This window comes from Brassica rapa, chromosome A09, assembly GCF_000309985.2.
Source record: "Brassica rapa cultivar Chiifu-401-42 chromosome A09, CAAS_Brap_v3.01, whole genome shotgun sequence".
NCBI classification, from domain to species: domain Eukaryota; kingdom Viridiplantae; phylum Streptophyta; class Magnoliopsida; order Brassicales; family Brassicaceae; genus Brassica; species Brassica rapa.
Window position 1 is genome coordinate 6,159,211 of NC_024803.2, and position 25,557 is coordinate 6,184,767.

Sequence of the window (25,557 nt, forward strand, 5' to 3'; positions counted from 1 at the left end):
GTCAAGACCCATTCTTAATGCACGCACTAAGCTTAATTTAAGTTTGTAACATTGCCATATGAATGTTTTTCTTTCACACTTCAGACTGGTTCACATTTTGCTGTTTGTATTTGTTTATGACAACTACTTGACATTGAACTTCTTCTGCTCTAAGTTTAGTGCCTTTGTAATGACATAACAATGCAGTATCTAGTAGATTTGATATGGTCTTCATTATTCAAATAAATACTCCATCATTAATCATTCTAGTTTTTAAAGTTATTATTGAATAGTACAAGTTGAATACAAAGATGAATAGTAATAATACAATGTGCCGAGTACTTCATATATCTTCTTTAAAGTTCAAATCATTGGATACCAATTCAAGAACTGAATTAACAATAACTTCAGGAGTGAGAACCACACTGACTTTGAATATCTTTTCACAGTCATCAGCTTCAAGCAGATCAAACTGAGACCGGAGAAGAGTGAGAGGCATGAAATGTTCTCCCTCCGAAGCTCTCTTCTGCAACCGAGCAGCGATCACCTCTGCATTACCTTCCAGTAACACAAACTTCACCTTGTAACTCGAATAGCTTCCAGGTTTGTAATCAGGATCGGAGCCTCTCAAGATTTCTCTGTACTGTTTTCTCAACGAAGAACACGCGAGAACAACGGTTTGTCCACTGAGCAAACGTTCTCGCAAACTCTCTTGTATTTTCTCGAGCCACGGCATCCGGTCTTCATCCGAAAGAGCAATGCCTTGGCGCATCTTCTCTGGGTTGAACCATGAGCAAGGTGTTGTTAACACATGAAAACTCTGTTTTGTATAAATTCTTTGATTTTTTACCTCTGTTTGATGAAGAGTGGAAATCATCAGCGTCTAGAAAATCACAAGATAGTGCTGTTCCCAACATCTTTCCTATGGTACTAGCAAGGTCAAGAAAAATTTGTTCAATCACAAGTCACAACATGGTAACAGAGGACTAACAAAAATAAAATAAAATAAGAACTAACGATTTGCCTGCTCCGCTTACGCCCATAATCACAATGACTTTGCCTGTTACTATGACACACAAGAAGAATTAGTGAAAGACGTATGAGAACATTGATAAGAACATGTTAAAGCTTACCGTCATTGTTTGTCGACATCTCTGATCAAAACAGAGTTTGGTGATTTTTGAAAGAACCAATCTGCGAGCAAGAAAAACAAAATATGTATATATATAGTTTAGATAATCTTTTAGCAAGAAAACAAAACAACATGTCTCTCTTGATAGAACTATACATCTTTTCTTGGTGAACATTATTAAACCATTAAAATATCTAAAGCTCTTAATCTTAGCTTATCAGTTATAACAAACGTTTGACGTTGATGTTGAGTCACATGATTTGGGTCTCAACAGTGTCCTTAGAGGAAGGAGTACATGACCATTCAAAAGAATGCTGGTGTTTCATAAGTAAGTCAAAAAGTCAAGAAGAGAATAGATACATAGCAATGAAGATACGTTTAACATTCTTTGATTTCTTACTGACGTCTGAAACTTTTTTTCTAATCGAATATTAGCCTTCTCTTAGAATTAAGAAAATGAGGATCGACAATCTGAGGAAAATCAAAGACTTACGGGTGAGCCAATTGTGAGTGTTGATCAATCAACAAAACGCGACCTTGAAGAAGAATATGAAAGGAAATTAGACAAATTGGGATTGTGATAATGAAAAATGATAAATTGAGGTAATAAAAGTTTGGTAGGTACGAGAGGAAGAAAAATGGAAGAGATGGAAAAGAGGAGAAGAACCAAAAATGAAAATGATCTACTTCTCTAATTCACAAATACAATAAAGATACATTATTTATTAATAATTTTTTTTGTAACTTTTATTAATAGATTTTTCTTAGAAGTACGCTGTATTTTTTTGATAAATGTAGATTAATTTTTATTCATGATTCCAATACACCAACCAAACATACAGATTGACAAGAAATAATTAATAAAAAATACTTTATAATATTGAATAATTTTTTTAAATGGAACACGTTATAAGTTATTTTGTTTCCGTGGAAATATTCTTGCGGAATTGCATTTCCTATGCAATTTCAACCAAATTGAATATGATTACTAATTCAGTATTAAACGATTTTTAAAAACTATAAATTTGATTTGAATCTACGTTTTTGTAATTAACATTATATCTAAAAAGTTCATTTATCTTATCGAAACAAGAAAATTATTTTACTATTTTAAACATGATTATACAGCAATTTATATATTTTTGGCTATACTTTTAGAAATTAACTTAAAACATGATTGATATTTTTAAAATTGTATATAAAAATTAAAGCTAAATATAAAATATCTATAACTCGACCAACCACTCTCTTTATGTTTCAGTAGCATCACAAAAAAATCTATTTATGTCACTCTAATATTTTTAAAAACGCAAATCAAAAATCTAATATATCTTTAAATTGAAAGTAAAATAGAATTTACTACAAAAATAACATTATCAAACTATATAAAACATATTCATATTAATAAGTATATGATTAATTAAACATATTAAAACATATAAATATTAACAATTTAAATAAAATACATTAAATTATATATACGGTATATTTGAGTTTACAATTTAAGATAAACAGATCAATCTTATTTCTAGAAATTTTATTCTATATATTATTTTGTGAAAATATTTTTGATAAGATTTTTCCAAAACCAAAGTCATAAAACTGGAATTTCACCATATTTTGGCAACTACAATTAGCAAAAATTATCTTTTACAGAAAACCCATATCCTCTCTTTCCCAGAAAACGTAGCTTTTATACTTTTTCGATATTTTCCTACTAATATAATATTTTTTTATTATATACAGGGAAGCAACAAAATAACTTTTTAAAAAGTTTTATCCTCACCGATTGAGAGCACAGTCTCCCCCTCCCCCTCTCTCTCTCTTTGCCGTGGAGCTCATCAAGTAGACGCCCATGGATAGACTTCTTCAACCACCGTCATCTTCCATACTCGCCCCCTCCAAATCCCACTTAAGAGCACCTCCGTTACTCCTCCGTGTCCACCGTCTCGACTCTCCCAGTCTCATCCCTTCCTCCCCGCGCCGGGTGAGCTCCATCTCCTGCCTCTTCCGCCACAATCCTTCGCCGACTGCGTCAAATCAAGCTAGAAACCTCTCGTCTTCCTCTCCGAAAGCCGATGAGTCGAAACCTAATCCAGGGCTTCTCGAACGGATCGTGCGGAGTTATGAGCAGAGAAAGGTATATAATAACATATTCTCATCACTAGTCTATATCGATGTCCTGTGAGCCTTAATCAGTGGATATGTATTCAGTTCTTGTTAAAGGTCACTGCTTTATGCGAATCTGTGTGTTTCTTGCAGACGTTATCGGCTGGAACAATCATACTAATCTCTGCTGTAGTGGCACTTTTGCTTAACCCCATCGTTGCGCCGCCTGCTTTGGCTAGCTTCCAAGCCGCAGCTAAATCCAGCGGCGCTGCTGTTGGTGGGAAACTCCTCAGGACCGAAGTACTGACGAGTGCGTGGACCGGTTTCTTCGCTGGCTGCTTACACACACTCTCCGGCCCTGATCACCTCGCTGCTTTGGCTCCACTCTCCATTGGACGGACGAGGATGGAGAGTGCTGCGGTTGGAGCTCTCTGGGGATGTGGCCACGACGCTGGCCAACTCATCTTTGGTCTACTCTTTCTGCTTCTAAAGGACAGGCTCCACATTGAGGTTATAAGAACTTGGGGTACACGAGTCGTGGGCTTGACCCTTCTTGTGATTGGCGCTATGGGGATCAAAGAGGCTTCCGAGATCCCTGAACCGTGTGTGGCTGCGTTGGAGAATGGGGAGGAGACAGATGAGAAGAGCTCAAAGAAGAAGAAGAAGATTGGGTTTGCGACTTTTGCGACGGGGATTGTCCACGGGCTGCAACCGGATGCGCTGATGATGGTGTTGCCCGCACTGGCGCTTCCTTCTCGGGTAGCAGGTGCTGCGTTTCTGATCATGTTCTTGCTTGGGACGGTGATTGCGATGGGGAGCTACACGGTGTTTATAGGGTCTTGTAGCGAGGCGTTGAAGGAGAAGGTTCCTAGGATCACGGAGAAACTAACGTGGGCGTCTTCTCTTGTGGCCATTGGACTGGGATTGGCAATTATTGTCAGCCAGTTCTTTGGATTCAGCCTGTACTGAGATGCAAGCATCTGCAAGCCTTTGTAGCTTTTAGAAGATTTGATTTTTGCATGTACCAACAAAGCCTGTATCTTGCTTCCAGAATCCCTTTTACCGCTGTTTGGATTTGGCTCCCTAATTTTGTGAGCATTCTATATTTTGTATTTTGCTAAGCTTTACCGAACAATGTCAACCATGAATGTTTTAGATAATATAAAAGTAGGTGTTGCCAACTTGCCATGCTTTGCTATGTTTGATTTTGGTTTATGCTTGTGAGTAAAACAAATAGAATTCATATCTCAATAGATTTAAATGATAACTAAAATAACTAAACTTTTTGAATAACAAGAAATTGAAATTTGATTGAATTTGATTTTTTTAAAACCAATAACAATTGATTATATTAAAAATTTTGAAATCCAAAAACCAATAACAATAAAATCTCAAAATTTACAAAGTCCACAAAAATTCCCTTACCAATAAACTAAATTTTTCAAAATACATATTTACCGAAAATCCAACCGAAAATATTTTCGGTTACATTTTTCTCATAGTTTTGAAATACCACAATGAAATATCAATATTTTTATATACATACATATATATGTATGTATTTTGAACAATTCCTCCATTAGAGTTGTTCTAACAAGCTAGAAGATCATGATCATGGGCTCTCTATAATACATATTAACTTTTCCATTGATGAAATCCAAATTTACATAAAAACTAAAAAATATAATAAATTATTTTCAGTTTTCACTGATATTAAAAAATATCAAATAAAATTTATTTTATTTTAAATATTTTCAGTAACAGTAAATTTTTAATGTATATTTACAGATCATTATTTCTATAGTAAGAGATTCATTAAAAGATAATTGAATAGCATAAAATCTGTTAATTTAATATAATCATCTTAAATTATAGAACGAATACATAATTTAATAATAAAAAAGCCCATACAGAAACTTTTGAAGAATTTAAAACCCATTAAAACCCAAAGCAGCAGCGTCTTCGTCTTCGTCCTCTGTCGTTTCCAATCATATATTCATCTGCCCCAGCTCACACGAGTGAAACTTCACCCCTTTTTTTGCCACCACAATCATGGCGGCGACGACGGCCTGGCAGCCCCTAAACGATGGCCTCACCGAGATCTGCACTCTTCTCGAACAGCAGATTTCTCCTTCCTCCGCCGTTGACAAGTCCCAGATTTGGAAGCAGCTTCAGCACTTCTCTCAAATCCCCGATTTCAACAACTACCTCGTCTTCATCCTCGCCCGCGCCGAGGTTGACTTTTGGTTTCATTTGCCTATCGGATTCTCTTTGTTGCTCACCTTTAGTTGATCCTGAGTTTCCGTTGAATCGAGTTGGTTAGGAACTTTAGAATCTGTGCTCTGTGGCTTTTCTTGAGAACTGATTTGCTTTCCAAGCTAAGCTGCGTTTACATGATGTTGAGGAAGATAATAAGTCTAGCTTGAGGTTCCTGTATTGCTGTTACTGATCGATTAGGTTTCCTAGCTGATGTGTATTGATTCACAGGGTAAGTCCATTGAGATTCGTCAAGCTGCTGGATTGCTTCTGAAAAACAATCTGAAGGGTGCGTATCCATCCATGTCTCGAGAAAACCAGAAGTACATCAAGTCTGAGTTGCTGCCTTGTCTTGGAGCTGTGGATAGAAACATACGGACAACTGTTGGAACCATCATCAGTGTTATTGTTAACATAGAGGAAGGTTCTGGGTGGCCTGAGCTTTTGCCAGCTCTTGTTACTTGTTTAGACAGTAATGATCTGAATCACATGGATGGTGCGATGGATGCATTGTCAAAGGTATGTTGTTCTTCTTCTTTTTTGCTTATTAGCTGTGGTATCGTTGGAATGTTTTTCAAAGTTTTTGTAATATCTACATGTCTTGTTGATCAGATTTGTGAGGATATCCCACATGTGTTGGATTCAGAAGTGCCTGGTTTAGCAGAGCGCCCTATCAACGTTTTCCTGCCTAGGCTATATCAGGTAAGCATCTCATCACAGATTTCAAAATTTGGTTGTAGCACGTGCTGGGTTCTAGTTTGATTTCTTTTTTCTTACTGCTGGATTGGTTGCTGTGAGATTTATTGCCATTATTTTGTTTGATCAGTTTTTCCAGTCTCCCCATGCTTCACTGAGGAAGCTTGCCCTGGGTTGTGTGAACCAATATGTCATAATAATGCCTTCTGTAAGTATAAGGAAGATTTTTTTTATACATTATTTTTTTTTATTCGGTTAAGGGACTGTGGATTGTAACAAACTATGATTTGCAGGCTTTGTACAATTCTCTTGATAAGTACCTTCAGGGGCTGTTTCTCCTTGCCAATGATCCTGTAGCAGAAGTCAGAAAATTAGTACGTGACTTGTTTAAGCTTGTGTCACATGATTCAGTCAGATCTTATTTCGTTTCAAAGTTCTTTTTCGTATGTATAATTTCTCTCCTTGTGTTTAATAGGTCTGCGCAGCATTTGTGCATCTCACAGAAGTCCTTCCCTCGTCTATTGAGGTATTTTTCATTGCTGATGGTTTTAACGTACGCAGTATTTTATAACTACTCTTAAGTGTCGCTTTTTAGTAAGTACTTCTTATGTTTAGTTCGAGTTATGTGTCTACCCTGCATCTTATATTTTGCTTCTTCCCTTTTCGTTTTTTAAGCCACACCTAAGGAACGTAATGGAATACATGCTACAAGTCAACAAAGACCCTGATGAAGAAGTGGCCCTCGAAGCATGTGAATTTTGGTAATATGTTCTTTTATTTGTTTGCTCTATAGATGACGGTTGTAGACCTGTTTTTGTCTTATGTTCTGCAGTTTTTCCCCCCTTTTTCCTGCTTATTATTCCATCCTTGTACTCGTTTGTTCTCAGAGCTATATTGTTGTTTGGCAGGTCTGCATACTGTGATGCTCAGCTGCCGTCAGAGAATTTGAAAGAGTTACTGCCACGCCTAATTCCAGTATAGTGATGCTTCTCCTTTCTTCAGTATATTTTTGGGCGCACAATCGCTTGCTCAGCGGGTGTAGTTTGAAATCTTTGTAAAATATATCTGTTTTAGGTGTTGCTGTCGAACATGGCTTATGCAGATGACGACGAGTCGCTTTTGGATGCTGAGGTTATTTTTCTGTTGAATCTATTTGTTTCTTCACCTTTCACGATAAAATTAACCATCTTATATCATATGAAAACTTTTCATTTTTGCAGGAAGATGAATCTCAACCAGACAGAGATCAGGTGCAGTTATTTGTTCTTGTGACTTTGATTTTTCTTATTAAAATTACTATTGAGTTTTCATTCATTTGGTTCCCCAACAGGATTTGAAACCTCGTTTTCATACATCGAGACTTCATGGATCAGACGATTTTGATGACGATGTACGTGATCTACTTCTTTTAGTGTCATTTGATATTTGTATAGATATTAAGTATGTTTGTAATTCTATAGATCCTTCTTTAATGAATATCTCTGAATACAGGATGATGACTCGTTTAACGTGTGGAATTTAAGAAAGTGCAGTGCAGCAGCTATTGACGTTCTCTCTAATGTATTTGGAGATGAGATCCTTCCGGCACTCATGCCCCTTATTCAGGTAATCGTTATTCCTCTCTATCTTTGTAAATTTATTCAATAAACTAAACCCTGTTCTTCCATGTTGTAGGCAAAATTATCAACTTCTGGGGACGAGGCCTGGAAAGAAAGGGAAGCTGCTGTTTTGACCCTTGGGGCTATTGCTGAAGGCTGCTTTAATGGTCTTTACCCTCACTTGTCTGAGGCAAGTTGTTTTTGATCTACATCATCTCATATCTATCATTTTTCTCCGCTCAGTTCGAGTAGATCAATATGCTAGTACCTTATTTCTGCAGATCGTAGCATTTCTTCTTCCTCTTTTAGATGATAAGTTCCCTCTCATACGAAGTATATCTTGCTGGACGCTTTCTCGATTTGGCAAGTATCTTATCCAGGTATGATTTGAATAGGAGATTTCGTGCTTCAACTGCTTCCAAGTTCCAACGATCTTTAGATGATTCTCTCCTTTTCTTTTATAGGAAGGTGGCAATCCGAAGGGTTATGAACAGTTTGAAAAAGTTCTTATGGGTCTTCTCCGCAGACTCTTGGATTCGAACAAGCGGGTCCAGGAGGCTGCCTGTTCAGCTTTTGCAACTGTTGAAGAGGTACCTCTTGGATTTGGGTTTTGATAACATTTGTGGATGTTTGTTGACCGTGTTAATTATTTTCTGTGAATATGTAGGATGCTGCTGAAGAGTTAGTGCCACACCTGGGAGTAATACTGCAGCATCTAATGTGCGCTTTTGGAAAGTATCAGGTAAATCCTTTGCCGGTTATTATCTACTTCAAGCAACTGTTGCTATTCGTCTACCTAACATACAATTTTCTTATCCCAGAGGCGGAACTTAAGAATTGTGTATGATGCTATTGGAACACTGGCAGATTCGGTTAGAGAAGAGTTGAACAAGGTATGACGATTGGGTTTGTGTAAAGGTTAATATGTTCATGTAAATTTGAGCTCCTTGACGATTATTTTTTGTTCCATACACTGGTGCTGGTATAAATTTTATTGCCTGCTTAATATTCTTCCTTCTGCAGCCTGCTTATCTTGAAATTCTGATGCCTCCACTGGTCGCAAAGTGGCAACAACTTTCAAATTCGGATAAAGATCTATTTCCGTTGCTGGAATGCTTCACATCTATTTCTCAGGTATGGGCTATTTGTCAAGGCCTTCGAAATATCTGTAAAGTCTTGAATATGTTGCACCAATGAATCTAAGATCATTGATCCTAGTCAGTGAAGATACCCAGGTTTTGGTAGTCTTAAGAACACTGAAAAAGTAATATGGAGTTGTTGGTTAGCTAAGAGGCATTATTTAAGATTATTAGTTAAACCTGAAATTGCTACTAATAGTAAGAGATAACAATTGTGAACATCAGACAATTTCATCCTGACAGAGTGTTAGACTGCTTGAAGCCTGAACTGTATGTCTAACAAAATGTGTTTCCATCTTACAGGCTTTAGGTGTAGGGTTCGCTCCATTTGCTCAGCCTGTTTTCCAAAGATGCATGGATATCATCCAACTACAACACATGGCTAAGGTTTCATTCAGAATTTGGAATTTTATCTAATTGGCGAATTAGAACTATCTTTTCCAGTTTACCTTACCTATTATACTGCCTCAGCTAGATAAGCATCACAAAGCTTGAGTATAGAAACAGTTATTCATATTTTACTGAAGCATGTATATAACTATTGCACGCATATGTTTTTTTTTTGTTTGATGAAAGCTTGCTTGTGGTATTTGTAGGTTGATCCTGCCTCTGCTGGGGCTCAGTACGACAGAGAATTCATTGTTTGTTCTCTTGATTTACTTTCTGGACTTGCTGAAGGGCTTGGCAGTGGGATAGAGTCTCTGGTACTGACTTTCCTCGATGTCTTGCTCGAGCGATTTTCTGTTCATAAGTTCCCTGAGACAACCGCATATATTGCTCTTTTTCAGGTTTCACAAACTAATTTAAGGGATCTGCTTCTCAACTGTTGCATGGATGAAGCTCCTGATGTCAGACAAAGTGCGTTTGCTCTCATGGGTGATCTTGCAAGAGTAAGCTGCATATTCTTTTACATTAAACAGTGTCCTTTGACATAATATAATCAGCGGGGGAAGTCTTTCACGAGAATAACCCGTAGTTATGTGGGGTATCATATGCTATAGTTTTGATACTTTCTGCTACATATATTAGTGTAGTAATGCTGTTTGGCTACCACTGACAGGTATTCCCGGCCTACCTACAACCCCGTCTGATTGAGTTCCTGCAGGTTGCAAGCCAGCAACTGGTTGGTATTCAAGTTTTACTCTTGACTATATCAATTCTCTTTTTTATTTGTATTGATCATATATATTCTTTGTACAGAGTACAAACCTTATTGGAGAAAACCTTTCTGTGGCAAATAATGCTTGTTGGGCCATTGGAGAATTAGCTGTCAAGGTAATACCAAAATACTAATTTTTGCTATCGAAGCTTGAAGTGTTTGGTTAAGGGCAGACTTGTGAATGATATGAACTGAATGTTTCAGGTTCGTCAGGAAGTTTCACCAATTGTGACCAACGTTGTCTCTGCCCTAGCCCTGATTCTTCAGCATGCAGAGGTGACTCCCGCAGCCTATTTATTCAAGAGTCTATCAACTGTTATATCTGAAAACTATGCCTAATTTGTTTTATTGTGTGAGACAGGCTGTTAATAAATCACTAGTTGAGAACAGTGCAATTACCCTCGGTAGACTAGCATGGATTCGTCCAGACCTCGTTGCACCTCACATGGAGCACTTCATGAAACCATGGTGCTTGGCATTGTCAATGTTAGTGAACCTTTTGGTTTGAATTTTGAGTCTTTACACTCCCAACTGCTGCGCCGTACAACAGTTTCTTATTATACTTTCTTTTCAGGGTACGTGATGACCTTGAGAAAGAAGATGCATTTAGAGGATTATGTGCAGTGGTATTTCTCTTGCCTCTTTGCTTAGTGTTTGAAACATGTAAATGAAGTTTGTTACTTACGAGTGTTCTCCATGAATTTCAGGTAAAAGTGAATCCATCAGGAGGTGTCAGCTCACTTGTTGTCATATGCAAAGCCATTGCAAGCTGGCATGTAAGTGAAATGAAACCAAATGCGACTCCCTGCTAAACTAAATCTCGCTGCCGAGCTTTCAAACTATTGGTTGACAAGCTTTTTTATCACAGGAAATTAGAAGTGAGGACGTCAATAGCGAAGTCTCCCAAGTGCTGAACGGCTATAAACAAGTAAGCTGTGCTGAAATCAAGTTCAGCTTTTAATCACTTTAAGCACTGGCCTCACTCATAATGATTAATGTCTTGTGAATTCATCTTTTTGGGTTCAGATGCTTGGAAACTCATGGGCGGAATGTTGGTCTGCTTTGGATCCTCCTGTAAAGGAAAGGCTTGCGAGATATCAAGTGTAGTAATCGATCGCACACCGGTTAGTCTCGAATCAAAAAAGATCTGCTCTTATCTTATTCATTGCAAAGAACAAATAGAGTTTGAGCAGAAGAAGGCGCCTGAGACACCATTTTTCTTTTGCAAGATTTAACGAAGGGCAAAAGAGTCACAAGAGAAAGAGAGAAACAGTAGATAGTTTGCATCTTTGTGGGGCTCTCTTCTTATAACATGGTTGGGTGAAAAAAAGAAACAATTCGTGGATTCGATTCTTCCTTGGTAACGTGGTATGGTGATTTGAGCAGTTTTGGACATGTGGATTACCAATAAGAAAAAAAAGATGTGATTGATATTGTTGTGCTTTATTGATCTAGCTCTATTATGCCAATACTAATTACAACTCTTCCCTGCTGCGTTTACATTTGAAATCTCTTCGATTAGTCCCATCCCAGCCACTATTGTCTCGGGACTGCCACAACTCCCGACCACAAATGTAATCATACTTGGTCAGCTTTCTCGTCAGTCCCTAGTAACTTTTGTCTTCGGCCATGAATTGCTCTGCAAGTTTTCGCATGCTATCCCGCATGCTCCTGCAGTAGGATTCCTACTGCCACGAACTGATCCTCCAAGAACTGACAGCATGACCTAGTTTTTTGACGGAACTAAAAGAGTTAGCTTCTATATAAATAAGATTTTAGGGTTTCAATATTGTCTACCATTCACGGGGGCGGCGCAAACAAAACAGTTGAGTCATTAGCCAAGACTGTTGTACATATATTTTTCTAGAAATTTATGTTTTGTTGGTTGTTCTGTTTCACTCTAAATTTTCAGACCAGTAGCTTTTACGAAAGAAAAATCGATGCAACCTGGAAACGCTAAGCGATTGTAATAAAGCAAAATGTCTTTTGTCTTTTACCATTCTCTCGGTAAAGATTTATCCTTTTCTTCAATATTAGGCTGGTCAGGTATATTAGTACATGCAATGCACCATGTAGTTCCAACTATTAAGGATCTACGAATATTTATTTTTCTTTTACAGCGATCGAATCTGAAAGATTACATGAGATATGTACAATAGGAATATATTTTATAACATCTTAACAACCGCACTAGCATCGGCCATGGTGATACAGACGGCCTAGTTATAAAAGTTTATCAAGGATTATTAAATTATTTAACGAAAATAAAACTTAATATATATATGTACATTTGCACGTGGATATTTAACATAAGATATAGGTAAGACCGTAAGAGTCAGAAGCGAGGAGAAGTAGGAAGAGAGAGGATAGATTAGAGAGATGGACGAGAAGCTTGGAGGGCTAGGACACATATTGACGACGGTTTTCCTGTCATCATTCGCCGGATTCTTGGTAAGGCCGGTCATGACTGACGTCACCGTCGCTGCGGTTTGCTCTGGATTAAACGATTCATGCTCTCTTGCCGTTTACCTCACCGGAGTACAGCAAGTGGTAATCACCTCTACTTATATATATGTGCATATTGGACGTTCACTATCATTGTTTCCAATCTTCAATCTTCAATCTCTTCCTTTTTCTGGTTAGTGACTCTTTAATTTTTTTGTCAGAACAAATGTTTTCAAAAACTCATGAACGTCTTCAAATTTTTTAAAGAAATTTGAATGATTTAAGAATTTTTTAAAGAAAATAATTAATGTAAACTTTTGTTATTCCAATGGTGGAAATGGTAAAAAGACAGTGGGACTTGGGACAATGGTAATGATGCCGGTAATCGGGAATCTAGCCGACAGGTATGGAATCAAGGCATTGCTCACCCTTCCCATGTGCCTCTCTATAATTCCTCCAGGTTCTTTATTTTTATCTAAACTTAAGCTTTGTTTTATAGTTTCAAACACTCATAAATTTGCATCTACACAATTAATCTTAAGTTTCTTTAAGCACAGGCTAACCGTGATTAGTTACTCACTTTGTTTCAAATTAAGTTTCGCTCTAGATAATTTTTTTATAATAGAATAAATGTCGTTTTATAAATTTAATGAAGTTTTTTCAGTTAATCCTAACTAAACTCAAAATAATAAATATATGTAATTTAACCGGTTAAATACAAAATTGTACATTTATTCTTCACTTTGCACGGAAAGATTTTTATATGATACAGTATATAATTTGAAATCGAGGAATCTTATAGGCATCACTTTACCCCAAAAATTAGCCATAGACTTTTCACAGCCTCCAAAATATTTACTATACTCTTTTAAATTCGTTTGTGCATTGTTTTTATTAACTCGGTTATTACTCCGTAAACCCCAAACTGCAGTACAGCGGCTTTTTTAATACTAACAAAAAATGTAGCCAATTGTATATCAGTATTGTAGTCTGTAGACAGCTTGATCTAGGAGAGAAGCTAGGGTGTAGGGGCATGTGCACCCATACAATTATACTAAGCAAAAAGATTAAAAGTTTGTTAGACTAGGTGGTAAAAAATCAGTTTCGTATCTTTAATATCCTAATTTCAATAATCTCATATGCATTTATTATTATTAATAATGTACCAATACATAAAAAATAGATTCGCTCCTTGTGGAAATCTATTCATGATTAGACAAGTATAATGCTAACTTAAAAAAGGAGATCCTTAAGCACGTATATCTCGTTTTGCCAACCACCCAACCCAACCATTGTCTGATTCGCAGCTCTTTATACAAAAAGATTATAAAACAACAAAATCGTCTGATTTGTTTACATTTTTCCTATTATTTTTTCTGTAAAGTACATACTATTTTTGTCAGGTTTTGAAATCAAATAGAACGAAAAAATGACATGAGATGTGAGATATATTGAAATAATGATTAAAAAAATTGATTTGCCAAGACAGTTGATATTTGGCTAACCTCTTGTTCATCTTTTGATTTTGTTTAATGACGCATGTTCTTAAAATGTAGTAAACATTTTGCAGCAATATTAGGGTATAGAAGGGATACATTATTTTTTTACACATATTATGTGATCAAGATTATCTTTGATATGGTCTGCCAAGGCACCGTTGACTGTCTCGCTCAGGCTTATGTGGTAAATATTTTGTTAGGAATTCCATTTTGTTATTTCACTATGATCCTATATAGGATATTTTTGTCTCATTAAATTTTGTTTTTTCAGGCAAAAAATATTCATGGCACACAAAGAATATCAATGTTCGGAGTTTTAGCAGGTGTCAGATCAATTTCCGCAGTTTGTGCAACATTTGCAGCTCGTTTTCTACCCACAGCTTCGACTTTTCAGGTATCCAATAATGTAGTAAGACCTATGTTACATGGAAACGGAAGCGGGTACGTGGAAGCGGAAGCGTAAGGAAGCGCAGAAGCGAGATTTTTTTAAATATTAGGAAGCGGGTACGTGTTGGAAGCGTATATCCATATATAAATATATATATATATATATGCAAAATTTTAAAAAAAATAGGACTAAAACTTATATGATTTAAATTTGAAATAAAACATTTATTCATTTATAATAATTTTGAAATGATTTTATATTAAAACTGTAAAAATACACATAAATTATGTTTACAAAAAATATTATATTAATTATTTTTAATACTTCATAAATAATTGACACAATATGTTTCAATGTGTGCTATATCTTTAATAAAAAATCTCAATGCATAAAGATAATTTATAGTATTATTTTTGATATTTGTATATTTATAACTCAATATTCATTACTATTAATTTTTTTTTATATAGATGAAAACTATGGTTTTATATTTTATTGATATACATTGTATTTTTTTTTAAACGGAAGCGTGATTCCAAAACGGAATCATAAGCTTCCAACATGTTTTTAAAGAGAATATTTTAGAAACGTTTTGGAAGCGAGATTCCGCAAGCTTCCACGAGGTTCCGATTCCGATTCCGGTTCCGAAGCGGGAAGCGGACGTCCGATGAAGCTTCCGTGCAACATAGAGTAAGACAGCCTCGAACAATGATTCAATCAGATAGACTCATTATTATCACTTTATTATTGGTTATCTAACAAGAATATAGAAGGAATTAAAATTAAATTTATATTACAACATAAAAAATAGTAGTACACTTGAAACTTATACTCCTTCCGCTATAAAGATAGAATTTTTAATATTTTATATTAACAAAAACACATTAAATCACTATATACATGTATATATAGTTTTATGTAATTATAAATGTTTAATAATTTTTTATCAATAGTAATTCAATATACTAAATAATTTTTCTTGAAGTTTACGATTTTAATAGAGAACACTAAAAATCTATCTTTGTGAAATAATTTTTTTATTCTAAAACATCAATCTTATTGGAACATAAGGAATAGTAGATTAATATAACAAATTAAAAAAAGAGAATTTGTATTCCCTACACACCACATATACCCTATTTGCATTCCATACCCTATTTCCCCCCAATTTTTTTCCCTCCATCATCACCATTTTCCCTCAACTCTATGGTATCTCACTTCTTTTTGTATATTGAGCTAATTTACTCTTAAAAAAAATTGTCCATTAAAGGAATTTTAAATTAATATAACAAATATGTCATAATTTTTATCAATATAAAATTTACAGGTTCTTGGAACTTACGTGAACAAAAGTTGTTCTTATATAGAATCATGTAAGAGGCTTATGTTTAAAAGAAATTATTATCTTATATTGAACTATGTAAGAAAAATTAAAGAATGTCTGAAAGTTATTTTCATTGTTATTTCGTCCAAATTCTGAAAATTAAAAATTTTATTGTTCAAGAAAATAGTTTGGTCAATTCTCTCAAATAACATTTTTTAAGTTTTTGTCACAAAATAATCCTCAAAGAAAATGACCAAAATAGCTCATTTTACTTTTGAAAATTTGAAATCATGTCTTCAAAACTCCACCCCTTAACTCCAAACCCTAAGTCTAAATTAGTTAATCTTAGGTAAAAATACATTTTCACCTTTTAATAAAACTTATTTTGGTCATTTTTTTCATTGAAAGTTATTTTTGTGACAAAAACATAAAAAAATATCTTTGAAAATTTCTCAAATAGTTTTGTGATTGCAAAACTGATAAATATGTATATATTTTTTTAAAACTGATAAATAATAAATAAACGAGTAGATTACTTGTAAATTTTCAAAAATAAACGGAAAAAGATAGCATATGTCAAAGTGTAGGAGCAATATATAAATATAAGAGACCATTATATTTCTTTAGGTTACCGCTTTATCATTATTCGTTGGCCTGGTGTACATGAGAATTTTCCTAAAAGAGAGGTTACACGATGATGATGAAGATGACTATGATGGTGGTGGTGATGAAAGGATGTTAACAGAGCCAATTCTAGAAAATGCACCAACAAGGACACATGTCTTCTACAATAAGTATTCTTCTTTGAAAGACATGGTCGCCTTGATGAAGAATAGGTACACTATATATATATAGTGAAATGCATGGTGACACTATATATGTAATCCTAAATAATTAATATGAATTCTTGTAACACAGCACCATACTCGTTCAAGCATTGGCCGTTACATTTTTTGTTACTTTCTCACAAAGTGGAATGGAGTCAGCTTTCTTGGTTCTCATCTCTACACTCTTACATTAGAAATCCATTAATTTATATATATTAAACTCCTTTTGTTTTATTTTTATATTAAAATCTTTAATAATACAGTATTTTCTGAAAGCCCGTTTTGGGTTTAAGAAAAATGACTTTGCTCAGCTCTCCCTGTTGGTTTGGATCATTGGTTCCGTATCCCAGGTAATAACGCACTATCGTAAAAGATCGTTTATAATTTCAATAAATGTTATTCATCGATTGTGCTGTGCTGTTGAAATTTGTTTTGTTAGCTGTTTATATTGCGGATATTGGTTTCTGCCATTGGAGAACGTAGGGTGTTATCAACAGGGCTTCTTATGGATTTCTTCAACGTAAACATTCTAGAACTTTTTAATGTTCATTTTGCTCCATTTAATATACACGCTATCATGAAATAAATCTATAAATAATATAGATGATGAATTTGGTTATGTGTTTGTCGTGCAGGCAGCAATTCTCAGTGTTTCATGGTCACCATGGGTGAGTCTGTTTAAACTAGGACCTTGTTAGAGGAGTTGCTCATATATACGCATAAGCACATACATAACCCTTGACGAAATTAACAAAATTTACATATAAGTTAAACTTCATTTAAAAAACATATACATATAAAATCAATATATATTATATTAAACTCAGTCCTTCTGAATGTTATTGAGCTGGCGGTTTGAAAATTCCTTCCATGTTATTGAGCTGACGGTTTTGTTTTGTTTTGTTTTTATGAACAATATAGGTTCCTTATGCCGCCACAGCCCTCGTACCCGGAGTGATGTTTGTAATGCCATCTGTAAGATTTTCTTGCTTAACATCGGTGCTATTTATTTTAGTTTTTTTTTTGTGAAACTCTATTTATTATAGTTTCACTTAAATATAACTTGAATATGGTTTCAGATTTATGGTATTGCCTCAAGACAAGTTAGGTCCGCTGAACAGGTAAGATCGCAAAAGTTATTTTCTTCTTCATACACTATAATATCAACGTTTGCACATAACTTGTAATTAGGTCTTGGATGGTACGGTTTTTAGATAGTCACCGAATAGCCATTTTTTAAAAGATGCACTTCCCACTTAAGCGTGTGCATTCGGATATCTGGATCCGGATAAGATATTTTCAGTATAGATATATCTGGTATTTCGGTTCTAGAGATTTTAATACTGATAGGATATTTTCTAGTTTTGGATTGGGATCAGTTCAAGTTCGGTTTGGATGTTTCCTTAAGAATCTAATTTTTTTTAGTTTTAATTTAGATCTGGTTTATATCCGGGTTTTTATATCCAACATATTAGGAATATCCAAAAATTAATAATCTGAAATGTACAAAACACCCCAAAAGACTCAAGTTAACTAAAATAATGAATATATTGAAATTTACAATTAGAGTTTTGAGCATTTGGATAAATATAAATATTAATATAGCAATTTTATAAGTGAATCCTAATACTTTTGATATGCCCGGATATCCACAATTCTCTACTAGAATTTTGATCGGTTTTTAGGGGTGTAGGAAGTTCGGTACATGTCAGATATTTATATTAGATTGAGTTTGAATTTTTTTTTTTTTTTTTTTTTGGTAAAATATTAAATATTATTACCAGATTTTTCAATTTCGACAGAAGTTACAGAGATTCACAAAGAAACAGAAGTGCAAAAATACAATCTAAACAGAAGAACCCAATCAGTAAACGATCAAAGGAAAGATGCAGATACTGGGATTAAGCACAAGACAACACCAGAGTAATGACGGACCAGAGGAACAGACGTGAACGGAGCGGGAACTAGTTGCCGCGAGCTACCGGAGAGAAAGGCGACCCAAACCTTGAAACACATGGCTCCTACAGCTTCTGAAACCCACAAGCCACAACCTGCACAAAGAATCACAATCTCGAACCCGTCCACTCACCCAAGAAGTATCGCCCCGGCAGCACGAGGAAGATCCTAAACCAGTGATGCCGTCGTTCGGAAAGGACAGTTGAAGATTGCTGCCTCCAACCAACCATCCCGGGACCCCGGGACCGTGTACACCCATTTAACTGGAGACCCGAGAAGAGTCGGAAAGGACAGTTGAAGATTGAGTTTGAATTGGTACCTTAAAATTGGGATCGGTCTAGTTCGAATCTTCAGATCCAGATATTTTCCCGGGCCTACTTCCATCATTGGTTATCTAAACAAATGCGTGCATACGCAGTTAACAAATCTCCCTAGAGTAATCCATGAGTCAGTACACTTTTTTTTGGCAAAATGATCATCGGTACACTTGATCCTTTTAGGTCATTTTAGGGTTTACACCAGTCGTAGTATAGTACGACACTTATCAAACCTAAGTCACAATTAATACCAACTTCTTCTAAATCCAATCGTCGTCAATAGAGTTTGCAGGAAGCGCCACTCCACATATATATGTTTGACATGTAACATCGTAATCCCCCCCCCAAAATTTGTATGTAGAGGCATTAAACTCTGCTGACATGTAACATTGATTAATTATTCTAGATTTCTTTATTAATTTTTGTATGTAGACGCAATAAACTCTGGCATCCAAATTTTTTATACAAACATGATAACGTGCTTTTGTTGCTACAGGATATAAATTCCGTTTTAATAGTACTGTCACAGTTGGTAAAGTAAATATACATGGTATATGAGTTCTACATATTCTGTTTTCATTTGAATGAAATACACATAACATCTCACACAAATCTTTTTTTTTTGTCATTAAAGATTTTGTTAAACTTCCACAGCTTCTAGATAGTATTCGTTTCATATTTCCATATCCTTTCAGGGGAAGGTCCAGGGATGCATATATGGGGTAAAGTCATTTGCAGAAGTCGTGGCTCCATTTGTATATAGTCCATTGACAGGTATGTGAAGATGTGAGAGTGGACTTACAATACCATTCATTACTAAGTTCTAATGAAGACCTCTAACAAGTAAATGATTTGGGTTTGATATAGCATTGTTTCTCTCCGACAATGCACCGTTCTATTTCCCTGGATTCAGTCTTTTATGCATCGCCTTATCTTTGGTATACTATTTTCCACCATCTCATCCACCAAAACTATGTTGATTATAAATGTATTAGTTATCCATGACTAATATTTTCTTACATGCACAGATGATCGGTTTCCTTCTGAGTCTTCTGATAAAAGATGTTCCCTCTTCGTTAATGAAGAAAACAATTAGCAGCGCTTCAAACGAGGAAGCTTGACACGTTAATAGTTCATGAAGCTATATATATAAACTATATGTATATGCTGCGAGATTTTTGTGAATGTAATGAATTAAAAAAAATATCTATATACTTTTAATCTTACGACAAAATTTTGTCAAAGTAATAGCAAAACATTACATTTTGTTGAATTTATTTTTCCAACTAACAAAGTTCATGAATTTACTATTAAGCAGAATTCAAAACAAATTAAAAGAAAAATGGTACAAATTAGCGACACAAATGTCACAACCAACATATTTATTTGATATATACATTTAGTTCATATTAGATTTATTTTATTTAGCAGCACAAATTTCACAATAGTCATACTTATTTTATTTTATATACATTAATTCATGACTACTTAATACTCATGTTCGAGATTTGGTTAGGTATGAATCAAGTGGTCGATTCGGACAAATCGAGTTAACAAAAAAAACAGAGATTAATCAGTTATTACTCGGGGATTTAATCATTTTAAGTATACATATTATATATGTACAATACTTACAATGTAATGCGCCGATTCAGATGATTATTCTGATTCTCGTTCAGCTACATCCATGGTCGATCTTTGCATTTGTTATCTTAACATCGATTTGAAACTATTCGGGTTTTAAAGATTTTTGTGGTTAAAGATTTCAGTTCCATTTGGAAATTATTAAAATTTTGGTTTGGGTTAAGTTCAAATATTTGTGGGTTTGGTTCGGGTTCGGATAACCCATTAAAATTATTTTAAAAAATTAATATATACTTTAAATTTTTCAAAGTCTAAAAATAAATTAAGATATTATATATAAATTTAAATAATATATTCTAAAATACATAAACTTAACATATAAATTGGTATAGCTTGAATATTTGGATAGAAAATCAATAGATATTTGAAGTATTTTTGGTGTTTTGAGTTTTGTTTAGATATTTTAAACAGTTACTTTTAACTATTTGTATATATTTTCAAATATTTTGAACAACTTTAAAATATCTTCTATATTTAGATATGTTTATATATTAAATCTAAAAAATAGTAATATTTTAAGTATATATTTCTCGGATACATTTGGGTAATCCGAAACACTTCAGTTCAAATCGAATTTAGTTATGATTCTCTAGATACCAAAATTTTGAATCCGTTCAAATATTTAACTAATTTCGATTCTGATTCGATACAATTTTTTCAAATAGGATTTTTCGGATTCGACAAGTTTCTTTGGATTTGAGGTTTTTAATGAAATGAGATGACAAAATTTTAATTATACAATAATCTTGACCTGCGATTTTATAACTACCGCCTCTATTTTTTCTCTCACATTTATTTCAAGTTTTGAATCATTTTTTACTCTATTCTTTCCAATCTTCGTAGATCTAACAAAAACCGTGATTTTTGACGTAAATCATAACAAAACGAAGTTTCTTCAAAATTTCCGAGTTAATGGTCGATTATTGTCGAATCGCCATGGTTGTTGGCCGTTGCACATGTAATCGCCGCCTAGCCGGCTGACCTACGTGATCCCAACAGTCCATGTGTATCCATAATACATTTTTCTTGTGTGACCCAACAGTAAACGTGGTCCAGATATCTATCCTATACTAAAAGCACGATATAGAGTGATTTCACAGTGTCCACGTCGACAAATTTATTCGGCCAATCAAAACATTTCAATAATACACGTATGATCTCCTAAACTGTTGCTTTTGTATGGGCTTCAATGTGGTTTTACTGGGCTTCGTCGGTTTCAATCTACCGGTATAATTAAAAAAAAAAAACCTGAGACGGATAACACGATGCTCTCTCCTCTATCGCTTCGTCTTCACCGTTTTCTCTCCATCCTTTCAGTTCTCTCGATCCTCATATTATAAATATTCGGCTTTAAGGAAATCGGAGAAGGAAAGAAGGAGACCATATTGACAGACATGCATTTGAAGATCTTCACAACCACATCAAGAGCTCGGCGGTGATCGTGACGGAGCCCGATTTCAACGCCAAGATCTGCCACTTCGGCACCGGGCAGCTCTGTGGGGAAACAGACGGATCGAGAGATTCCAAAGCCGTTTGATTCGAAGGAGTGATAGGATACATGTCGCCCGGATTTTCAGGCTTTGGGGGTTGCGACTCAGGAATCAGACGTGTTCGCCTTCGGAGTCATGATGCTTGAGCTTCTCTCCGGCGAGGAGTCGTTGAAGTATAGGTATGAGAAATCGACCGGGGATTTTGAACGGACTTCGGTGATTGAAACCGCGAAAGCGGTGGTTGACGGCGGATATGGTGGTGACGTAGGGGGCGGTTGAGGAGGTGGATGGATCGGAGGTTGGGGGATTCGTTTCCGGTGACGGTGGAGGAGAAGTTAATGCGGTTGGCGCTGGAGTGCGTCGAGGATGAGGCGGTGAACCGGCCGGAGATGGGAAGAGTCGCCGGAAAGATATCGCAATTGTATTTGGAATCGGAGAAATGGTTGGCGAATATGAAGACTTCCTTTCCAGGTTTCAGAAGTCTCATTTCTTTGTTAGGATCGCAGAGTCTGGTGAGCCGCTTTGGTCAAAGAAACCTCTGTGTTGGGAGATACAAAGCTAGAGGAAAAGCGGGAAAAAGAGACCTTGTGTTAGTGCTTTTTTAGATAGAGGAGAGTTTGATCTTAATGTTGCTGGAGGTGTAGCAAGAAGTAAGGCAAAATGTTGTGCCTTACCCAATGGAGACACATGATGGTAATTCTTATAAGTTGTTGTTTTAACCTACTGATTCTCACACAATGCCTTTATTTGGAAGGGTGAAGGTCTCTTTACAAGTTTATATCGCTGACTGTCCCAATGAACCAATCATTGAGATACTGCAGTTTGAGAAGCATCAAGACATGGACCAACTTTCTGATCATGAACACAAGGATCCATATGGGAACCTTTTGAAGTGGTTGATACCGTTGGATAACACTATTTCTCAGCAACCCCGTTACCTCCTATAAGCTCTACCCCAGATATCAGCAGCAGTGCACACAAGCCATTACTCTCTTCTGGCTCAGGATCTCAGCTCTTCTCATTCGTCCATTTTAGAAGCTACTCCATGTTAGCTCTGCCGGCGCCGTGTTTATAGTTTCTGTACGTATGTGTTTGTGGAAGGTAAAGGTCTTTCTTTTTGAATGTGGGTGTGGCTAATGAGCTCAAGTGTTGTGGTTTCATGGCTCATGTTGTTCTTTTTTGTGTAGCTTAAGCGTTTTGGTTTCATGTCTTACAGCAGTGCACACAAGCCATTACTCTCTTCTGGCTCAGGATCTCAGCTCTTCTCATTCGTCCATTTTAGAAGCTACTCCATGTTAGCTCTGCCGGCGCCGTGTTTATAGTTTCTGTACGTATGTGTTTGTGGAAGGTAAAGGTCTTTCTTTTTGAATGTGGGTGTGGCTAATGAGCTCAAGTGTTGTGGTTTCATGGCTCGTGTTGTTCTTTTTTGTGTAGCTTAAGTGTTTTGGTTTCATGTCTTACAGCAGTGCACACAAGCCATTACTCTCTTCTGGCTCAGGATCTCAGCTCTTCTCATTCGTCCATTTTAGAAGCTACTCCATGTTAGCTCTGCCGGCGCCGAACACTGCACCAGTTACTGGACCGTAAAAACTGAAAGCTCCAAACCATCATTTGACCTTGAAGACTGGAACTGTTACTCAGGTCAAACATTATGGAACGGTCACAAGTCTGGGACTGAAGAGCTCTTATCTTTCCGGGGTGTCCCTTTGGAGCGGGATAAATTCTCTGTTCGTTGGGACGTGAAGGCATATGCATTCCTGGTAAGAAGATGGAGGAAGAAACTCGAAATCATTCAACCTATTGATATCAATTCTTTTACAGCTGATTGTAATACAGATAAACATTTAATATAAATAGTTTTAAATTTTTATAATAAATTCTAATGTATATATGTAACATGGTCATATTTAATATAATATGGGTATATTTTGTTAACTCTTTGGAGGTTCAATCTTTGACGGACAAGAGGGAATAGCAGAGCATAAATCCCAGTGATATATTGATGGGCTTTAAAACAAAAGAAATGTCAAAAAATGTTGATTACATACAATCTGTATCACCTGTTTACGAATTTATAAACATAAACAAAGAAATAACTATTTAATATCACTAAGCTTCAATTTGAAATAAACTTTAGTATCACTAGGCACAAGCTAGGTTTTTAGATTTGTGGAATCATAACAAAACGAGAAACAAAAAGAATGGAAAAAAGCTCAAGGAAAATGATACAGTCAAATAAGTGGCGATGTAAATTAGACTGAAGTAAAAGTAAAATAAAAAAAACCATTATACAAAGTCGAATAAGGTGGCACTACAAATAAGTAAATGATAGGAAGAGTAACAAAAGAGTTTGTAGCAAAGACGCAAAGAAAAACACAAGAAATTCAGATAAGGAAAAAAATAGAAATTAAAAATTGTTAGTAAAATGGAAAATTCAAGAATCATATACAGTATCAAAACCTTAAAACAACACAAATGAACCCCGTAGGCAATAAGTAAAATCAGTGACCACATCAAAACACAAAATTCACAAATACGGTATCACTTACAAATATGATCGTGACACATAACAATTATATATTTAAGATTGTGACATTTGTTAATATATCTCATAATTAAAGATAAATTACATTTACGTATTATATATTTTTTACATATTATAAAATAATAAGTATAGTTTGTAATTAAAAAATTCAGTAACTATTACATTTACGTATTATATGTTTTTTTTGTGGAATGTTTAATAGTTTTAGTAATTTATGATTTTGAATAAAATTCAATGCAAAGTCTAAAATCTAAATATTAAGTTGTGAATATTTGTTCAAAGCTTTTATAAAAAAAATCAAAGCAAATTTGATTGCGTTTCGATCATTCTCTTCTACGAACTTGAGATGCTTCAAAGCATGAGTTAGCTCTTTGTGTATGCCTAATGACAGGCTTAACGACGTGATTAACATGCTGAGGATTAGTTTAGATTAGCGACGGTACCACGAGCTTCACGTCATGGATAAGTTATGGTGTTCTCTTTGTGGAGTAGATCTACTAAGCTCTTGATTTTCTTTTGTACGTAATTAAATGACAGCTTCAAGATTTATCTCTTCTCAACATGTTCTCATTTTTTTTCCACATAATTCTAATACTCATGCCTTTCTAATGCCACAGATAAATAGTTAAACAAAAATTAAATGGATCGCTCTCACCGTCTTTCCTCTTTCTCTTTGTTTCCGTTAACAAACATGAATCACTTGAACATTGATTTTGAGAACAAGATTGTAGAGTTTATACAATAATTGAATCTAAAAAGCCTTAAGATGGTTAAATTTCTGTGGATTTTATTTATAATCAGATAGCTCATGCTGATTTGTTTCGGCTATACAAAGCGGCTGAGCATTTGTGTTGCCTACATGAGGAAATAACACAAGCACAAGTCCGTATTCTGATTAATGATTGTGCTGCTTTCGAATAAGCTATATTTATTAAACCATTTAATTACTAATAATGAAGTTTTTATGTACGGTGTTATAGAATCTAAATGTATTCTTAGAATCTATATGGATCATAATTAAAGCTTAGATAACACAAATTCTCTTCGCCTCTTT

The 25,557-nt window shown here is 35.1% G+C and overlaps 4 protein-coding genes and 1 long non-coding RNA gene across 11 annotated transcripts; 3 read left to right on the forward strand and 2 right to left on the reverse strand.

Moving 5' to 3' along the window:
* Nucleotides 1-213: 213 nt before the first annotated feature.
* Nucleotides 214-2,613, reverse strand: LOC103837784 (gluconokinase). Of its 3 annotated transcripts, none has more exons than XM_009114158.3 (5): nucleotides 1,605-2,613; nucleotides 1,113-1,173; nucleotides 997-1,039; nucleotides 830-909; nucleotides 214-756 (listed from the first exon to the last, which is right to left on the reverse strand). In XM_009114158.3, exons 2-5 carry the CDS (start codon nucleotides 1,129-1,131, stop codon nucleotides 323-325), a joined length of 576 nt encoding a protein of 191 aa, XP_009112406.1. In that variant the 5' UTR covers nucleotides 1,132-1,173; nucleotides 1,605-2,613; the 3' UTR covers nucleotides 214-322. The 3 variants fall into 3 exon arrangements, with proteins under 3 accessions (XP_009112406.1, XP_018510467.1, XP_009112405.1); XM_018654951.2 differs by having other exon boundaries at nucleotides 997-1,042; XM_009114157.3 differs by having other exon boundaries at nucleotides 997-1,045.
* Nucleotides 2,614-2,852: 239 nt separating this feature from the next.
* LOC103837785 lies at nucleotides 2,853-4,403 on the forward strand. Its single transcript, XM_009114160.3, has 2 exons — nucleotides 2,853-3,251; nucleotides 3,374-4,403. Exons 1-2 carry the CDS (start codon nucleotides 2,967-2,969, stop codon nucleotides 4,187-4,189), a joined length of 1,101 nt encoding a protein of 366 aa, XP_009112408.1. The 5' UTR covers nucleotides 2,853-2,966; the 3' UTR covers nucleotides 4,190-4,403.
* Nucleotides 4,404-5,176: 773 nt separating this feature from the next.
* LOC103837787 (transportin-1) lies at nucleotides 5,177-11,552 on the forward strand. Its single transcript, XM_009114163.3, has 30 exons — nucleotides 5,177-5,455; nucleotides 5,708-5,995; nucleotides 6,089-6,178; nucleotides 6,303-6,380; nucleotides 6,466-6,546; nucleotides 6,648-6,698; nucleotides 6,848-6,933; nucleotides 7,081-7,147; nucleotides 7,247-7,303; nucleotides 7,393-7,422; nucleotides 7,503-7,562; nucleotides 7,664-7,777; nucleotides 7,847-7,960; nucleotides 8,052-8,150; nucleotides 8,235-8,360; nucleotides 8,438-8,512; nucleotides 8,592-8,663; nucleotides 8,794-8,904; nucleotides 9,213-9,296; nucleotides 9,506-9,613; nucleotides 9,698-9,799; nucleotides 9,970-10,032; nucleotides 10,110-10,184; nucleotides 10,273-10,344; nucleotides 10,430-10,554; nucleotides 10,643-10,694; nucleotides 10,776-10,844; nucleotides 10,937-10,996; nucleotides 11,095-11,192; nucleotides 11,298-11,552. Exons 1-29 carry the CDS (start codon nucleotides 5,273-5,275, stop codon nucleotides 11,173-11,175), a joined length of 2,673 nt encoding a protein of 890 aa, XP_009112411.1. The 5' UTR covers nucleotides 5,177-5,272; the 3' UTR covers nucleotides 11,176-11,192; nucleotides 11,298-11,552.
* Nucleotides 11,553-11,790: 238 nt separating this feature from the next.
* LOC103837786 (tetracycline resistance protein, class A) lies at nucleotides 11,791-23,895 on the forward strand. 5 transcript variants are annotated; one of them, XM_033278242.1, is made up of 17 exons: nucleotides 11,791-12,618; nucleotides 12,862-12,973; nucleotides 14,084-14,196; nucleotides 14,284-14,406; nucleotides 16,352-16,560; nucleotides 16,643-16,718; nucleotides 16,815-16,901; nucleotides 16,991-17,071; nucleotides 17,187-17,219; nucleotides 17,473-17,526; nucleotides 17,631-17,672; nucleotides 19,520-19,598; nucleotides 19,692-19,762; nucleotides 19,853-22,651; nucleotides 22,713-23,059; nucleotides 23,175-23,306; nucleotides 23,422-23,895. In XM_033278242.1, exons 1-14 carry the CDS (start codon nucleotides 12,448-12,450, stop codon nucleotides 19,943-19,945), a joined length of 1,344 nt encoding a protein of 447 aa, XP_033134133.1. In that variant the 5' UTR covers nucleotides 11,791-12,447; the 3' UTR covers nucleotides 19,946-22,651; nucleotides 22,713-23,059; nucleotides 23,175-23,306; nucleotides 23,422-23,895. The 5 variants fall into 5 exon arrangements, with proteins under 5 accessions (XP_033134133.1, XP_033134132.1, XP_009112410.1 ...); XM_033278241.1 differs by having other exon boundaries at nucleotides 19,853-23,059; XM_009114162.3 differs by having other exon boundaries at nucleotides 12,866-12,973; nucleotides 19,853-23,059.
* LOC117127672 lies at nucleotides 18,289-23,939 on the reverse strand. The gene is made up of 2 exons (XR_004450694.1): nucleotides 23,741-23,939; nucleotides 18,289-22,975 (listed from the first exon to the last, which is right to left on the reverse strand). It is a non-coding gene; the product is annotated as an uncharacterized LOC117127672 (long non-coding RNA).
* Nucleotides 23,940-25,557: the final 1,618 nt, after the last annotated feature.

Coding starts and splice junctions, on each gene's coding strand:
- LOC103837784 (XM_009114157.3), bottom strand. Junction 910..996: donor GTAAGCGGAGCAGGCAAATC/GTTAGTTCTTAT, acceptor TGACCTTGCTAG/TACCATAGGAAAGATGTTGG. Junction 757..829: donor CCACTCTTCATCAAACAGAG/GTAAAAAATCAA, acceptor GGTTCAACCCAG/AGAAGATGCGCCAAGGCATT.
- LOC103837785 (XM_009114160.3), top strand. CDS start 2,967: ATGGATAGACTTCTTCAACCACCGTCATCTTCCATACTCGCCCCCTCC. Junction 3,252..3,373: donor GGAGTTATGAGCAGAGAAAG/GTATATAATAAC, acceptor TGTTTCTTGCAG/ACGTTATCGGCTGGAACAAT.
- LOC103837787 (XM_009114163.3), top strand. CDS start 5,273: ATGGCGGCGACGACGGCCTGGCAGCCCCTAAACGATGGCCTCACCGAG. Junction 8,151..8,234: donor TTGGCAAGTATCTTATCCAG/GTATGATTTGAA, acceptor TTTCTTTTATAG/GAAGGTGGCAATCCGAAGGG. Junction 10,997..11,094: donor TGCTGAACGGCTATAAACAA/GTAAGCTGTGCT, acceptor TTTTGGGTTCAG/ATGCTTGGAAACTCATGGGC.
- LOC103837786 (XM_033278241.1), top strand. CDS start 12,448: ATGGACGAGAAGCTTGGAGGGCTAGGACACATATTGACGACGGTTTTC. Junction 16,719..16,814: donor GAATGGAGTCAGCTTTCTTG/GTTCTCATCTCT, acceptor TTAATAATACAG/TATTTTCTGAAAGCCCGTTT. Junction 16,902..16,990: donor TCATTGGTTCCGTATCCCAG/GTAATAACGCAC, acceptor TTGTTTTGTTAG/CTGTTTATATTGCGGATATT.